Here is a 17,404-nt window from a genome sequence, read left to right as displayed (position 1 = left end):
AATATTTCTATGTATTTTTAATTTTAGCATGTAACATCTGATAATTTTACAGCATTTAATCGATATAATTATGCAAGATATAATTTCTTTACATAAATAATTCTTAAAATACAGGTTAGAGCAAAATCTGCTTTTATAATTGATCCTCTGAAGAAAAACTAATATGTTAATTTTTCTATTAAACATCAAAAGTGTGAGAATTAAGTGAAATCATGTCACATAAGAATTTTTTTTTTCCAGGTTCAGTGAATCAAACTTATTCTTACTGTGTGAAATTGACAATCTCTTACTTTTGTCACTTCAAAATAGATTTTTTTTTCTTTTTCCAGTGACCTAGGCTTAAATGATATTATGAATCAGATAACTAGGTTGTTTATGTGTGGAGATACGTAGAGTAAGTCTTTATGGTTTGTATTTCTGTTTGTTTATCTGTCTATTTGTCTTCTCCTCTCTTCATTGATCCCTTTTTCACTTTTACTCTGCTGCTTGACCTGCAAATCTGCTTAAGAGACCAGATAAGTGAGCAAAACACGAGGTAAAGACAACCAGGCTTAACGAAGATGACCACACTTGCTACGTAATTGTCTTGGCTGCCTTTTAGCATTCTTGTTTGTGTGCGTGTGTTTGTGTGAGTCACTCAGACAGAGGGAGAAGTCAGGGTTTAAAAAGGAACCAATCAATGCAATTATAAAGACCATTCCCTTCAGCTGAATTGATCTTCATTTGTTAGCCTTGGTGTTGACAGGAAACACTGACTGATTTTCCCAGAAAAAAGCTCAACAGCCCTCACCGCCATTTATTATTCTCCTAATTTAATGAAAAATGCAATTTCAACAATTGGCTGCATCAATCTATCATCGGAAAAACAAAATGCTGGTCCAGGTTATTATGAACTTAAATGTGAACAAGAAAATGCCAGTGACCACAAAAACAGCAGAAAAGTTGCACAACATTCAGTAAAAGCAGAGCTGCCGTCTTTGGCTGCTCTGAGATCGCAGTCCCCTCCCCAGTACATCCCTCCCGCCCCTTCCCAGATACTAACGTTTTTGTTCTGCATCTAATGTTTTCATTAGGAAACTGGGCGCAACCAAGACAAGGAGGGAAGGAGGGAAGGATTAAAGAGCAACAGAGTGAACACAGAGTTAAGGAGGAGAGGGAGCCATTTGGTCTTTCAGTCATTTTCTGAATTACAGGGGATTTTTGGGGGAACGTTTCCTCTCTCACACACTGTTTCTGTCATCCCCTTCACTTTTCGTCACCATGATATCCCCTCTTTCCTCCTCAATCGGACTCCTCCTCCTCCTGATTGGCTCCTCAGCAGCAGGTAAGGGAGCAGGGCAGGGGTCTGGGACAGGGACGGTAGGCAGGTTACAGGTCACGACAGGAAGGGCCACAGGAGAAACATCAGGTACTGTTAGGAGTTTTCACTGATAGACCAGATTATTTATCGGTAAGCATATTTTCCATTTCTTTACTTTGTGTCTTATCGGCATGAAGCAATGTGTGTTTGTGGGTGTATAAATGAAAACTGGATGCTGCTGAACTGACATCATGGCTGTACACACACATACATGTGGTTTTGTGTGTGTTCAGGGATTTGCCAGCACATCTGTTACTAATTCAACTGCAGCTCGAGCGTCACATAATCTAATATGTACTCTGGAGCAGAGTTTCAAACAATCACTCTTTGCTTCATCCATTATGTTCATCTGCCGGCCCTCGAGCCTTATTTTAATTCTGTTAACCAGCGTTACAATAATTCAGTGGAAATTCACGAAAATGTGGGACAATCCTCCAGAGCCCGATCTGTGAGTGACGGCCTCGAGTGTGAATTACACTGACTTCATACTGCAAGAATGGGCGACTGCAGGAAGCATATGCTCACCATCACAGCACGGGCTCTGCCTCGTTACATTTAATGCCCACCAGCTTAATCTCAATAAACAAAAAACACTTTTAAAAAGTCACCTCAATCATCAAATGGTTCTTCAAACAACGACAATTTGAGGGGTTCATTTTTTTACAGTGCAATCAAAAAAAAAATTGATAAACTCATGTAAAGTTAACAATCATAATACTTATAAATAACTACTTTCCACATTTAGTTATCCTTCAACACACCTGCGTATCAATATTACTGAAACAGGTGAAAGCCCTGAATTCATCTGTGAAAACAAACAAGTGTTATAAAATGAGGCACGAAAATGGCAAATAAATAAATAAATAAATAAAAATAATTTAATTAAACTACCAGACAAAAAAGGTTCAAATTAATGAGTCTATAATTTATGAACTAAATATTTATGTCAAAATGTATACTTGTATCACCGCTAATCCTTCGTGATATCAAGCATCACGTTATATAAGAGATGATTTCATCTAAATTTTAATAAAACCAAAAATTTAAGTTAATTAATTTAACATCACGAGGGAACGACACCGGAAGTGTCATGGCGTGCTAACGGCTAGCTAAAACCAGCCTGCTCCGTCGGCGACGCTGAACTGTAATCAGCGGCTAACGTGGCTAACATTGGTGTCGGGAATGACCGGAGTTCGTCTGCAGAGTATCTTCACGGTCAGAATCAGACAATCTGAAGGCAAGAAAGTTCCATTTATCGACGATAAATCATAAATAAACGCCAACTTTACCTCCACGTCCACGGTTAGCCGCCATCGGAGTGTAGGCGATGGTACGGTCCACTTTAGGGGTGTCTCAGATCCGACCATCTTCTGGGAAATGTATATGGACAAAATATAAAAATATTTCAACTAAATGTTTAGAGATTCTTCAACCGTGAAAATGCTTGTTTTGACCTCTTTTGGTTGGTGCAGGGCTGAATCACGACGACAGACACCTCCGATCTTCCCCCACATTTCTCGCAATGGTTCCCACCTAATTCTCAGCACAACACAACTTTTGCAGAGAAATAATTTTTGTGTTCAAAAGACAAACAGCTCTACTGTGAGCATTTACGCTTCAGCTTTTTAATGTAAAACGGAAGTGTCTGACCTTGTGTGCAGTTTTTTTGGAGTAAATATTCAGTGATGTTACTGTGCATTACACACAGTACCCTCATGTTTTCTGTTGGTGTTTGTCAGGGCAGTTCTTGGTTTATGCTTAACAGAACTCATGTCAGTGCAAACCCAAGGACAAAAAAAAAAACAATCTGCAGACACGCACAGCGCTTCACCTTTATCCTTGGGTGCCGTATGTAACTTAGATCATGGTATCCATGTTTGCTTTTCCTGTAGTGTGTGTGTGTGTGTGTGTGTGGACGGTGGGTGGTTGAGGGGATGCTGTGATTTCCCAACCTGCTGGAACGGCTCTGACGGGATTTGAAAAAGTCTCAGCATGAGCGAAAGCCAACACAAACAGAAACAAATGTCTTTCTGTGCTGTTCGGAAACAGTTTTATTTTAGCATCCCAGACGCATTAATGGCATCTGTAGTTTGTCACACACACTTCTGTCTCTTCGGAGCAGCTCAGCAGGTGGCCACACCAGCATGTAACTCTCTGTTGCACATTTTTCTCCTAAAGAGCGCGATGTGCTGTGTACACATGCCGTTCACACAAACACACACTGACACTTCAATGGAGGTACAGCTGTGGGTTTTTTTTTTTGTTTTGTTTTTTTTTTTTTTTTTTTTTTTTTTTTTTTGGGGGGGGGGGTATCTTTTGCTGATCTGGAAACCAGCAGTGCATCCTGCCACAGCTGAATGTGCATTTGTGGTTGTTGGAAAGTGCAACAGCAGAACCCACCGTCTGGTTCCACCTCCAGATCCACGTGCTGGAAATATCCAGCTTTTTTTTGCAGACTTCTGATGATAAGATGTACCCAGGGCAAACATCTGCCGCATCTGCTCAGCAAGGGAATCTAATGAAGTCACTGTTGCTTTCATTCATCCGTCACTCTGTCTTGGCCTGTATCCCGCATGTACTGAACCTGGCGCCCCTCCGTCCGGCGTAATGGAGCTTGTAAAATGTTTCCATGCAATATCATTGTAAAATCAGAGCAGCTTGGTGCTCAGGCACGGCCGTACATGTGAAGACAGTGAGCAGAATAAGATCCAGGAATCATTTCTTATTGACTCTGCTTTCATTGCTGGGGGAAGAAAACACTTGAGTTGGTCTAAAGGGCTCCTTAAGGTGGATAATGTCTACACTGTTGATGTGAATGTGGTGAAGTTCACGGCTGTGAACCTGAACAAAGCAGCAGTCTGTGTTTGTGTGTTTGACACCAAACTGAATGCCTGGTGGTTTTGTTCAGAAATGAATATTTCCATGAGCCCACGTGAAGCTCCAGCGTGCACAGACTGAATAATGTGGAAGGAAGAGATGGCAGGAAAAGGTTCAGGCTGAAAGCTCAAACTACCTGAAGAGAGCAGATGTAAAGCAGAGTTTAGGTTTTCAGGTCAGGCATCAAACCCGCTGAATGAGGATTCACAATCAGAGAGGGGGGTCTTTGATGTTGTCCAGGTTGGGAGGCATTAACAAAACAGGAAGTGGGAAAAAAAAGCAAATGAACAACAATAAACACAACATCAGACATGGAGGGGACATGACAGCTGGTTATAGGAGAAAACGTCATGATGGGACCTGATGGTGTTTCAGCTCCCGACTGTGTTTTATTCCAGTAGAAAATGTGAAAGCATGTTTGTTTGTTTGGTCACAACAGGAGAGGAATGATCCTGACAAATGTCTGCAGAGACGAACTAACACAGCCTCAGCATCATTAAAGTTCAACAACAACATAAGCTCTCAACCTTTAGCTGCCTATAAACGCTCCAAATGTTGAATGTGAGCGAAGCCAGCAGCGTTCAGGAAAAGAACGAGAAGCGTGTTCATCTGTAAAATGCAGAAATTTGGCCTCCAGCCTCTGAGAAGGTGTCAGGGCCAAGTCCTGTGGGAGAAGGAAGGCGTCCCATAACTAAACACGTCGGCTTCAAAGAGAGGCAGATAATTGGAAACATCACTGTGAGGAGGGAGGGAGGGGCGCCCCCCCCCCCATACCTCATACAGTTAGTTTTCCTTTTAGGCTTCACAAAACGACAAGCAGTCATTCTGTGAGTCTGTCTCACAGCATCCAAAGAGATGATCCCGTGTTATTTCTCACATTTTTCTGATTGTAGAACCAAAGTTGGGTAAATGTGTGTTCACTGTAGATTCTGTCCTCATCTTCTTTTTCTTAAAACTAATTTTTACAGACTTGCTTTAATGTGACATATTCTTTCAGTTTGTTACCCTTTTACTTAATCCTGTTATTTTTTAGGATTTAATATTTATAGCTTTATCATATATATATATATATATGTATGTATTTTATCTACCAAAGAGGACAAAACTCCTTATTATACTCGTGTGTTTGTGAAAATTTAGTTTTTGCTCGTACATTTTCTTTCCTCCTTATGTAAACCTGTAAATCTTCCTCATTTCATCATTCCCAGGTCCTGAGCCTGGCCTGCGCCCTCGAGCGGTGCGTTCAAGTGCCTGTCAGGAGCACACAAACCTTCACAGCCGCCTGGATGTGGTGGAGAAGGTGCAGTTTCCGAACCAACTTCACATCAAACCCCTCAGTGGTTTCACACCTCCAGGAATCAGGATGTTTTCTGCTCCTGGTGTCAAATTCATTATTACATGTCAGCCACTTTAGCTGATTCTCCATCTGAGACTGAGAAAAAAAAAAACAAAAAAAAAAACACAGCATTTCCTTTTAAACAGGAGATGTTGTGTTTATCCACCATCTTTTAACCTGATGAGACAGAACTCAGACTCACTGTGACTTCACTTCACCTGCTGTTTTCAAGAACTGTAAAAAGTGTTTGTGTTATTCACCTGTGATGTTTCTGTTGTGTGTACTCCAACCTATTGTTGTATTGTTCATGTCAGTGGCATGAATACGTCTCGTGTCTCCTGCAGAAGGTGGAGGAGACTGTGGACAAGCTGGAGGTGGAGCTGACGTCTCTTCTGGATGTCATTGAGGCCCCAAAGTGGCGTCCACTGTTGGACAGCACGAGAAGGACAACAGTGGACATCCTGGAGGAGCCGGAGCAGAGAGGCCCTGTCCTGAACTGACCAGACATCCCGAGGAGGGAAGAGGAGGGAGAGCCTCGCTCGTTCTTGGACTCTGAAGGATTAAATCTGTCTCCATGAATTGTTTTTTTTTTTTCAAGTGTCAGTGCATCAAAATGAAGTTCGTATGTGAACGGAGGAGGCGGCTCTTTACACAAAGCTGAGCTTGTCTGCATTATTTATTCATACTAATCCTGCGACAGCCTTGTCTCTTCCCAGGCTTCAGATTCTGACCCCATGCAGTCAATAGCGGCACAGCTCATGTTGACAGAGCCAGTCAAACAGATTAATCCACTTTGGCCATCCCGGCTCAGCCCATTCTCTCCAGCGCCCCCTACTGACGCTGTATCTGGGTGGAAATGACACAGACGAAGATGTAAAATGACTGCAAGGAGTTTTATTTCTTTATCAAAGCAGTTGAAGCATGTTTTTAAACACACAGAGCAGTTTCAGCTGATAAAGTAACCAGGCTTTCACTGATTCCCTGCAAAACAACAACATTATGCAAAACAGGTTCACAAGCAGGAAAAAAGCTGCGTAAATCACATCTTCTTCTTGTTTCATTTTCTCACCAGGACGCTGACTAACTGTATCCACAGAGGTCACACATCTACAGGAGCGTACACCCCGGTTCATCCATCAGGCAGGGAACGCTTGAATAGGAGACATGCTGTTGCACGATGCCTTAAAAAACAAACAAACCAAAACAAAAAACACCTAACAGCATTCAGAACATCAACACATAAAGACTCATGTCCAGGAAGGTTTGCAAGCACATTCAAATCAGGATCGATCACTGATATCAAGAACAAAATGCCAGTGCTGTAACTTAGAGAAAAGCTACACTTAAACAAAATCCAGTTCTTAATCCATTTACAAATGATGAACATATAATTACACACCCACTTTAAGCCTACGTTGATTCTGATGGAGTGTAGTTTTAGCTTTCTTTTTCACAAATGGAGACATTCAGTGTTTTAATTATGCAGCGAATTCTGTGATGGGGTGAAGTGAAAACCTGCCCCACTTCCAATTTCCTCTTCCCCTTGCTGCACAGACAATAACGCAACACATCAACCCACAACAGAGCATCACACACGGCTGCTGACCTCATTCCACCCATACAGCACAAAGTGTGAGCCCAGATACTGTAACAGAGCGTAAAGACGACCTACAAGATGCCAGAAGGTACTGCATATCATCTACAAATATCATGCCGTCCATATAACACTGCAGATTATAGGATTATCACTTTTATTTGTTTGTACAGTTCACAAAACTCACTGTTCAGAAACAGTCATGTTATACTTTGATTTGGACTGCGTCAGGTATCAGGTGAGTATCGAGGTTTGCTATTACCGAAAGCTTGTGCATGCACAAATCAGCCAGTAAGGCTCAAGCTCAAGGCTTTGGCAAAAACAGGCTTATACTGTAAAGGTACATGCAAAAGAAGCGCAGGGCTCGATTATATTAAATTCATCATGTATCTTGGCGAACTTGGAAGGTGCCACTTTTAAATCCCTTTAGAGAAGCTTCTTAATCTAATAATGCAGAGTAGTTAAAGAAATGGTTGTATGTTTTGGGAAGCACGTCGGTCTGCCTCGTTTCTGATGGATGAGAAGGTCGACACCGCTGACACCGACTGACCTGAAACAACCAGCCTGCTGTCAGCGCTACAGTCTTCCACACATCTCAGACATAAACGACGGCTCTGTAACACAGCTTGTTTTGTTTTTCATCATCTACTGAAACCATGAAAACATGTAAATACACAAAACAACAGCACATTCTGAAAAGTTTTAAACTCCTGAAATAATATTTTATTACATATCGCAATTAAAAACAATAAGTTGATTATCGGGATAATTGCTAATGTCCTCAGGAGTGATTTGAAAACGTTGTTGAAGGATTTCATTTGGACTCTTCCATAAAGTCATGACTCCTGCTTCTGTCAGAATGAACCAACTCACACAGTGTTTCTATTATCATTAATAAAGGGACCTTATGATTTATAATAAGATGATGAAAGTTTCATTGTTTTTTCCCCTGATGCCTCAGGCTGCCTTCAGCCTGGTCCAGTCTCCAAAACAACAATTTGTGTGTTTACAGTGAGTTACTTTGTGTAACCTGACAGAGAACACGTGTGCAGAGTGATTTTTACATTCCTGTTTGTGTAGATTTGTGTTAACTAGTTAATTCAGTCAGAAACACACTTCCTGCTCCCTCCTGCCTTCAGCCTTTGGGCTGAGATAAGCGCCTCTAATTTTGGACTGGTGGTGTCGATCTTCTCATTTCTTTCACTTCGTAAACACAGCGAACTGGTGTACTTCCCAAAACATACTCTGAGGTCTACCCCTTACCTGAAATATATACTTTATACATCACATTATTATATAAATGATAGTATTTCTTCACTTGCAGAAGGAACGTTGACTTTACGTTATACTGGGAAAAAGAGACATACATTCACTCACTCAAAGTTCCTTAGAAATGGTTACGCAAATGGTAGAAAAGCTTTGGCATATTTTGCCTACAAGTTGTGCCTGCACACTTGGAAAGAAGAGAAGGATGAAGCAGCATGAAGCTTCACACAACTCTTCCTTTAGTTTATACGTCGAGTTCGCAGTCCCACATAAAACTGTGGCGAGTTTAATTACCCTACACTATATGCTATTTACACGGTTTTCATTTTAATAGGCCTCAGGCTGTTAAGGTGGACTTTTGCTACATGTTCCCAGCTGTTCAGACTGAGATGGATGGCGCCACCTTAAACGTACCACTACAACGATGACAGTTATCGACTAGTTTGTCTACACAATTTGAAGGTCCAACAGGGCACAGCTACACATTTTAAGTACAGCCCCAAAACGAACTCTACAGGGAGAAGATCTTTATACTAACCAAGCACTTAAAGAGATGACAGCGTCCTGTCAAGCAAATGGAGCTTCTCCTGGATTATTAAAAGATTTCTTATTGGCATTTAATCCCCAGAGCAGAGGTCCTGGGTGTGACACAATACTGAATGTTGGAAACCACTACAGACAGTGACGAGCACCTTTCAGTACGATTGCTGCCCTGGTTTCTCCAAAATGGCGCGCACCGTCATCCAAAACAAGCTTGGGGGGAGAGTAACATTTAAAGGGAAAAATCATTCTGGCCTATTTAAAGCATCCACGGCGACAGTGTGATTAACACATACTGATTATCAGGCACCACTTTAAACATGAAACCAGCCACACTGTCACGGCCGACTGAAGAGAGGAGAGGCGTCCCGACAGGAGGGAGGCGCTCTGCCCTGGAGGACATTGAAAACTTTTTCTTCTCCTACAAATTAGGGCGCACGTTAGAGAAGACACACTGAGGGGAAGAGTGAAGTGAAGACACAAGCAATAACATAAACTGAGTGCCTGCATGTGCTGAATAATTCAGCCGTCCCCATCAGATTGTGAACAGGACGGCCGAGGGGAGGTGCCGCCGCCAAAACCACCAACTCCACAAAAAACTGCTATTGCTCAGGATGTCATCATGCTCGTGCAAGGTTTCTGCTCCTGAACGCCTCCTGTTAGTGATACCTTATTTGTCATGCTATACAGTAACATTGCATAGAAGTTAGAGCTTACTCTGGCGGGGTGGGGGTGTGTATGGTGGGGGGGCAGGTACAGTAGGTGGAGACTCTCTGGAAATCTGATTCATTCATGCCTTACCGGAAGGATGCTACAAAAACATAAAAAAAGACATATGGGGGAAATGGGAGGAGCCATTTTAGGTCCTGCTGTGTGTTTGCCTCCACGCCGAGCTACAATACAGGAGAGAGGTGAGAGCGAATCAAACACTGCAGCAGCCAGAGAGACCTGCCGATGTTAGCAGCTGCCAGGGGACGAGCACACCGAGACGCACATGCTCAGCTTGGAGGAGGACTCGGGCTCCGGATCAGGACCGGCTTCAGGTTCTGGCTCAGGCACGTCGTCGTCGGTGGCTCCGGCCTCCCCGTCCCCGTCCCCGTCCCCGCTGGCGTCCTCGGCCCCGGCCTCTGACTGACCCTCCTCCTGACGCTTTTTCAATCTGAGACAGGAAAAACAGATGTTTTACATGCACTTTAAGAAAACATTGATGCTGAACTCTCATTAAAGCTTTGCATTTTCAACTTTACAACTTTGTGCCAATAATTGCTCATGTGATCAAATCTTTTGTCTTGGACTTGGGTCTCTCCAGATAATATCATCCAGAGAAGGTCCAGATCTGCCCCACTGGAACTTGACATAACTTCTGTTAAGAGATTGGTTTAAATTGCAGCCAGAATGTCGTTCTGTTTTAAATGTGGTCAACAGTTCACAGTTGAATGTAATGAGGGGCTTTGAGTTTTTTATATCGTGTTCCTCCGTGCTCTGTATAATTCCAGATATTACGACCTCCATTATAAATAGAAGTAGACTCCCATTAATTAGAGTAATCGGATATAATGAGACGTTTCCCGCACAGAAGGATTGCAGTAATGTTGCAGTGGCAGGACCTGTTCAATAATAGATGAGGCAATCATTTAGGGCAGCACTGAACCAATATTCCTCACTTTATATTGCAGAGAGGGCAAATATTCTATGAAGACATATATGGGCCTCATATTTGTTATTTATGATGCAGTGTGTATGTTTTAGTGGGATGAGTAACATTAAGCCACAGCCGGTTGGGCTCTTCACAGCCTCGTCATCTGCCATGTATTACATATCATGTCATTTCATGAGTTTGCTTGGCTGTCACACAGGTTTGGAGTATATGCTGCGCCGCTCCACGCTCCGTGGTTTTGGCTTATCGTGGAAATGTATCAGTGTTTGCTGTGGATCCTCACAAACTGCAGCTGATACAAGTTCATCACTTTCCTCGTCTGCTGGCCGCTCAGTACATTTCACACAGAGGTGACGCTTCAGGCTCCGTTCAGCATAAGCTCCGCTTTAATCCACGTTTCAGTCACGGTTTAAATGCAGCTAACTGTGACAGAAATGTTTTTCATCAAATAAAAACACTAATTGTGAACCTGAGGAGTTTTGTGATCAAAGGGGAATGTAGATCATTTCACGTTGGGCAGATCTGATCATCGTTTAAAGCCGTTTTGAAACACATCTGTACAGACATTCACCTTCAGCTGTCCACTTCATCCTGCATGGCTAATTTTGAAAGTAAATCACTTTACCTTGAACAGAGCTACTACTCTCACCTTTTGGTACGCACCACCGAGTTGATGGGTTTCAACAGCGGCTGAATTTTATTTGTAATCATTGTTATATTCTGCCTTTTGAATTTGATGTGTTTTGTGGCCGTGCTGCTTTTTAATGACAGAACAGGAAGTTCTGTTTTCAGCCCGTGTTATCGACGGTCTGCTGCTCTCTTACCTTTCACGGTTGAAGATCATGAACTCTTGCTGCACCACTTCAAGGCACTCCTGTAGGTAGTCATTCTCCTGCAGGGGAGTCATCAGACCACACATCAACCTCATCATCGTCATCAAAAACCACAGACAGAGCCGGACTCAGTCAGCTGTGAGACCTCTGAGGTGAAAATGTCTCTTCTTTTTTTCTTTTTTTTTTTTAAGAAGTCATGAATTGTTTGTGAGCCTTCCTCAAACTGGATGTTTGGCCTGAGACAAAAATAGAAGCTCATATTTCCGAAAGCACTTGAGGCCAAGACAACAGCACTGAAGCTTCATAATTTAATAATCTCTGTAATAACGCTGTAAGAGTGCACGCACACACACGCACACGCAGACCAAGTCTCATAACCCTGCTGTTCCTAGAGGTGCGTACTCCTTGCACACGCTGATCAACCCTGAAAACGCACACACAGGGCTGACGTTAATAACACTGATGTCATGATGACTGTCTGATGGGAGCAGGCTGCTTCTCATAAATACAGAGAGGAGATCTCTAGTCTGTTGTAAATAATGTCTCAATCAAACACAGCAAAGCAAAGAGAGAAAGAGGCTCCAGTTAATCCTGCAGGTTTCAGCACACAGACCAAATCAGGACAGACTCAGGTTTGTTCATGTATTTGAGTGAGCGGTCTTTTATTTCTCAATACTTTTTTGACTCTTGTATTCTCCTTTCATTTCCTTTCCCCCCATTGTGTCTATTTTTAAAACCAGGATAACAGTTTTTAAGATGAAAATACCCGTTATAGGTTTTGCCTTTCAAAACGACCAGACCAGACACGTCATTGCAGCACAAAAGCCAGAAACTGTTTAGCTGTTAGTTAGTTTTAAAACAAAAATTGTTGGTAGGAAACATTAAACTGGAGCCTGCAGCTGTTTATCTTATCTCAGCATAAAGGCTGAAATTGGGGGGACACAGCCAAATATAAAGAAAACCCTCACCGATGATCACGTTACACCAGCTGCTGGGTGAGAGAGCAAAATGTTGAACTATTCCTTTCTAATATCAACATCCTTTTGTTTTGGTAATAATATCACAGGGTGAAAAATGTATTTAGCCCTGCTCGGGGTGGAGTTTATTTAAAATATACAGTATGATTAGATGTCAATTTAAAAAGATGTATGATCTCAAAAGGATCGTAATAAAACCAATCGGGGTACGTGCCTTGAAGGCTGAAGCCTGTACAGTAAGTCTTTCTTTATTGTCTCGAGCAGAGATAATTCCCCGTAGCTGAGAAAGAGAGGATGCTGGGATTGAGTGCACCAACCACCAATCTAAAAATATACAGTATTGACAGGAACTGACAGACTGGAGACTGAGGGAAACCCAAGTTGCATTGTTATCCTGGGCTGGCCCTGCTTCTTCATGTGAATGAGTAATATTCCTCTGCAGCAGGTAATAATTTAGAGAGATGTGTGCATGTGCTGGCGGACTCTTCATGGCCATACATACAGAAAAATAATCTGATCTGCGCGGGGATGGAAAGATCGAATTATTGGGAAAAAGGACGATCATTGTGTATCTGTGTGACAAATAGCCCTTTAACATGTGAGCAGAAGTAAAAATAGCCTCTGTCTCCATCATCAAAGGGAACACAAGCCGCTAACAGCTGCAGTGACATCTTGAGTTCCACCTTCATCTTCACAGCTCTTTAAGCCTCCTCCTCAGCACAACATAATGCTTTTAATGCCGAGGTTACGAAGCATTTCAGTATTTTATCTTTCCAGATAAACTATTAAAGATGGTGCCGATTAGCAGCTAATCCGAATAATAGAAGCCTGTCTTTGGAGGTAATCCCCAAATGGGAGACACAAGCTTGTTTACACTAAGTGCACTTCTCTTTGTACTTATGCTAATAAGGTGTGATTGAAAAATAAATGCCAATTGTCAAGTAACTATTTAGGAAACAGCCATTATTTCAATCTTGTTTTTACGAGGGGAAATGAGGTTCCAGCTTCTGAAATGGGAGGATTTGCTGCTTTTCTTGATTTATGTGACGGTAAAACTAATACCTTTAAATTTCGACTGGTTTGATGAAAAGCCGAGGCTTTTGGGTGAAGTTGTCTAAATTGTGATTGGCAGTTCATTAAACAAATGCATTTTAATTAAAATAAAAAATGTATTTTCAGCCGTGCTCCTTCGGTCATTTTGGTAAAGATCTGTTGGTGATGAAACCAGCAGTGACAATGTGGAAGTTCCTAGCATAATAAATAACTATTCCGCTGTTAATAAAGAGGAAAATCCATATGAAAAGCAATGCATTATGGGTGTGTGTCTGGGTGATTCAGAGGGAGGTGTCACTCACCGACTGTGAATCCTTGCTGTTGTCTCGAGACCGGTTTTTGGCCAGCCTCTTCTTCTTCTTGTGAAGTGGACGCGACTCCAAGATCATCTCCTCCAGCTCAAAGGTGGGGTCACAGTGGAGGCGACCTTTCTGCAGGCGGGAGATGCACACGAGATAGTTAGAAACACTATCACACACACACACACACACACACAAAGCCACAGACTGCACACTTAATGCACCAAATAACACACATGAATAGACTGATGCACACACAAATGTACAATAAGTGCATGTGCACACACTACAGAGGCTGCATTCAGTTTCCTTTACATTATTCAGTTGCCACACACACTCGATCTACAAACATCGGAGTACCTGTGTGTCCGTTTGGGTGTTTGTAACGTGTGTGTGTTTCTGTGTGTGTGAGCTGATCGGATCTCTGCTCACTAACATTAGGAACAAATCCGGCCTCCATCTTCTTCTCGTATACAGCATCCCAGTTGATGTCAGCGAGGTAAGGAGAGGTCTGCATGTCAGACACACTGGAGAAGCGATGCTCCGGGTTCACTGTCAGGAGCTGGAAGAAGTGGAGACACACACACACACTGTCACCTACAACATGTCACCCTCAGAGTAGCAGCATCACCTTCACAGTTTCTCTCCTCGATCACAGCAAGGCTCTTCTCTCTGTGAGGTGAAATAAACCCAACAAATGGTGGAGGTTTATTGTGTGTTTACCAACAGCGTGGAAGCGACAACAGGAGAAAGAAGAAAATGTGGTCAAACCATTTTATTTTTGCAACACAAATGTCAGTATATTTATTTTAGAGGTGGACAGAGCACACGATTCACTACTTTAGTAAAAGTACAGATACTACTTCAAGTATTACTCCAATACAAGTAAAAGTAACTTTACTTGTCAAAATATTACTTAAGTAAAAGTACAGAAGTACTTGCTTAAAAAATACTTCCTTCAAATGTAGTGAAGTGAAAGTATCCCCCAAAAATAATACTCAAGTACAGATACTCAAAAACTGTACTTAAGGACAGTACTCAAGTAAATTTACTTTGTTACTGCACCCCTGCTTTATTTACTTTAATATTTTTGGCTACAAGTGCGATAAGAATTCAGACTTTTTTTTTTTATTATTTTTTATTAGCACCAGCAAGGCTACTTGTGAATTCATCCACTTCGCTTCAGCTAGTTATATTTAGCACGGTTTAGCTCCAACTAGTTACAGTTATCGCCAGTTAGCCACAGTTACTGTCTAGTTATTTATTCTGAATCTCTTCAAATGCAAATTAATGCTATTCATTATTTGTTTACTAACTTCCTGTTATACTGCGATGATGGAGTTTTTACTATTTTGTACTTTTTTATTTGTGAGATTGCAAGACAAATGAATCTGACCGATTGATTGATGAACCATTCAGGCACCAAATGAAGTATTTGATTATGTTGCCACTTCCAAAGGAGGAGTACTTTCTGGTATCTAAACCAATAGAGGGCACTGTTTATTTTATTTAAATCAGACACTCATCAGGTTTGAATCAAAAATAAAAATTGAAATAGGAGAGATGAACGTGGAGTCACCTCCTGGGTGAATAAAACCTGGACCTGATACAGTCTAGATTTCAATGGAATACCATCCGTTTCATTTTTTGGCCTCGGGGTAAACACTGGAAATGATAAGAACCTTGTCGTGTTAAGTCTCTTCTTCGCTTTGGTCACAGGCTGATTCGGTTTTCTCCTGCAGGGCCGGTTGGGTTCGTCTCGGTGGAGTCCAGACATGGTAATCAATCAGCAGCAGAGCGGAAGAGACCGCCGCTCGGTCCAGAGCGCTCAGTCATTCAGATATGGAGCACATGCAAGCAGTCATGCTCACACTTACACTCTGCCAAAAAATATCATTTTAAAGCGCGGCGTGCTGCTCAGACTCACTTCAAATCCTTGTATTAAAATGGCTAAAGAAAATATCTCCACAGGGGATTCTTCCATCACAGGTTCAGATGGTGACATGATGACAAAGAAGAATCAGGTGGACTATTAAAATGACACAAAGGGAATTATGCCCTCTGATATTAACTTGTAAGAGAAGCATCAATATCAAATGATATTGTTTGTTACAATTAATAGTATCAGCAGCGACACACTTGTTGACACACTCAGACACGCACTCTTGTCTCGTCTCGCACTTGCTCTGCTTCTGTGCTTCCATCCCTCTGATCCCCATCTGTCGTTTTTCTTCTCCTTTGCCCCGAGGGTCTCGGCTCATCTTCCCTCCCTCCAGCTCCAGTCTCCTTCAGCGCTTTTACCTCCAAACGTACCCTGATAACACCTTGACTGTCCCTGCTGTCCTTTCCCTCCTCATCCCACATATTTTCTGTCGGCAACAAAGCATCACTTTGTACAATTTGCTATCACATAAGATGGAAAAAAAAAGGAAGAAATACTAACAAAGGACCAGCAGGAGCCTACTTATATAACAAATTAATTATCCAAACAGTTACAGAATATTTCTTCCTTCTATTCTCTAAATAATTGAAATTTTAATTTGAATTGTATTACACTTTGATTAAAAATTGAATGACCTGAACATCTGGATACTAATAATTAATGTTTGAATGTTGATGATTGCACTTTAAGATTGAATGCAAAACGCCCACAAGTCCAGCAGTGTTGGAGACAAATATAGTATTTAAAAAGTAATTCAAGTTTCTTCACTTTGGCAGGTTAAAGGTTCAGAAACACTTCCAGTCAATTTCAATCCAATGAAATCAAATATTTGTCCTTAAATTATGCAACACGTGCCAATTGTATTAACAATGTGAAACAACATCACAATCTTATCTCTTAGGCGGAGAAGATTTCTGGCTTTTGACATCTGAAGTAAGACCAACTATGTGATGGACAGAGCTGAGGCTAAATGGCTCACCTTCCTCAGGAGGGAAACCAGGTCCTTGGGCCAGGCTGGGCTGTACTGCACGCTGACTGTACTGAAGAGCTGAATCAGGGACTCCACCGAGTTATTGGCATGGATGTCGTAGGGCCTCTGGGACAGAGACAGAAACAGGCAGGGTGGATTTGATGGACCGGACGGATATTAGCTGATTTGTTGACAAAGAAAAAATAAACGGTGCTGCTAAATATACAAACAATATCATCAGGTTGTTGTAATAAAGTGGACATTTGGTGAGTTTGTTGTGTAGAGGTAACCAGCAGTGTTGCCTCAGGGAATCATATCCCTCAACCTGCTTTGCCTTCAAATATTTATCTGTTTATTTCTATTTTATTAATTTTACTGTCGTTGGGTCATTCGTTTTCAGTTAGGCCGAGAGGTCGATGCTTTGGCTTACCCATCCACGGAGCACTTCGAAGATTGTCACCCCCAGCGACCACCAGTCCACTTCAAAGGCGTAGCCCGTCCCTCCACTGACAAAAGACTGGAAGATCTCTGGGGCTGTGAGCAAAGAGAGAACGATTTCTGAAGCAGAAACAGCATTTCAAACCACAGCTTGAACATGTGGTGAAAAACGAGAAAGGTGTATGTTCTTCTGTGAACAAACGGTTCATTTTCACCTCAGTCGCCACCAGACGAGACGTAACTTTTTTTTTTTTTTTTGCAC

The 17,404-nt window shown here is 41.9% G+C and overlaps 2 protein-coding genes across 3 annotated transcripts in view; one reads left to right on the top strand and one right to left on the bottom strand.

Moving 5' to 3' along the window:
* Positions 1-1,088: 1,088 nt before the first annotated feature.
* LOC115055676 (placenta-specific protein 9-like) lies at positions 1,089-8,079 on the top strand. Its single transcript, XM_029521647.1, has 3 exons — positions 1,089-1,324; positions 5,446-5,537; positions 5,918-8,079. The coding sequence occupies exons 1-3, from the start codon at positions 1,261-1,263 to the stop codon at positions 6,071-6,073; spliced, it is 312 nt and encodes a 103-aa protein (XP_029377507.1). The 5' UTR covers positions 1,089-1,260; the 3' UTR covers positions 6,074-8,079.
* The window catches only part of stk32c (serine/threonine kinase 32C), a 58,557-nt gene continuing 47,607 nt past the window's right edge, over positions 6,455-17,404 (bottom strand). The window contains exons 7-12 of one of the 2 annotated variants that reach the window (XM_029521645.1): positions 17,135-17,238; positions 16,714-16,830; positions 14,229-14,354; positions 13,796-13,924; positions 11,455-11,522; positions 6,455-10,132 (exon numbers count right to left, since the gene is read on the bottom strand). In XM_029521645.1, coding sequence (XP_029377505.1) covers positions 9,931-10,132; positions 11,455-11,522; positions 13,796-13,924; positions 14,229-14,354; positions 16,714-16,830; positions 17,135-17,238 — 746 coding nt within the window. In that variant the 3' untranslated portion in view covers positions 6,455-9,930. Of the gene's footprint in view, positions 10,133-11,454; positions 11,523-13,795; positions 13,925-14,228; positions 14,355-16,035; positions 16,162-16,713; positions 16,831-17,134; positions 17,239-17,404 lie in introns of those variants that run through there. The other variant, XM_029521646.1, reaches the window with a different exon arrangement.

The sequence above is a fragment of the Echeneis naucrates genome, chromosome 15, assembly GCF_900963305.1.
Source record: "Echeneis naucrates chromosome 15, fEcheNa1.1, whole genome shotgun sequence".
NCBI classification, from domain to species: domain Eukaryota; kingdom Metazoa; phylum Chordata; class Actinopteri; order Carangiformes; family Echeneidae; genus Echeneis; species Echeneis naucrates.
Note: the sequence above shows the minus strand (reverse complement) of the source record. Positions and strands in the feature narration are given on the sequence as shown.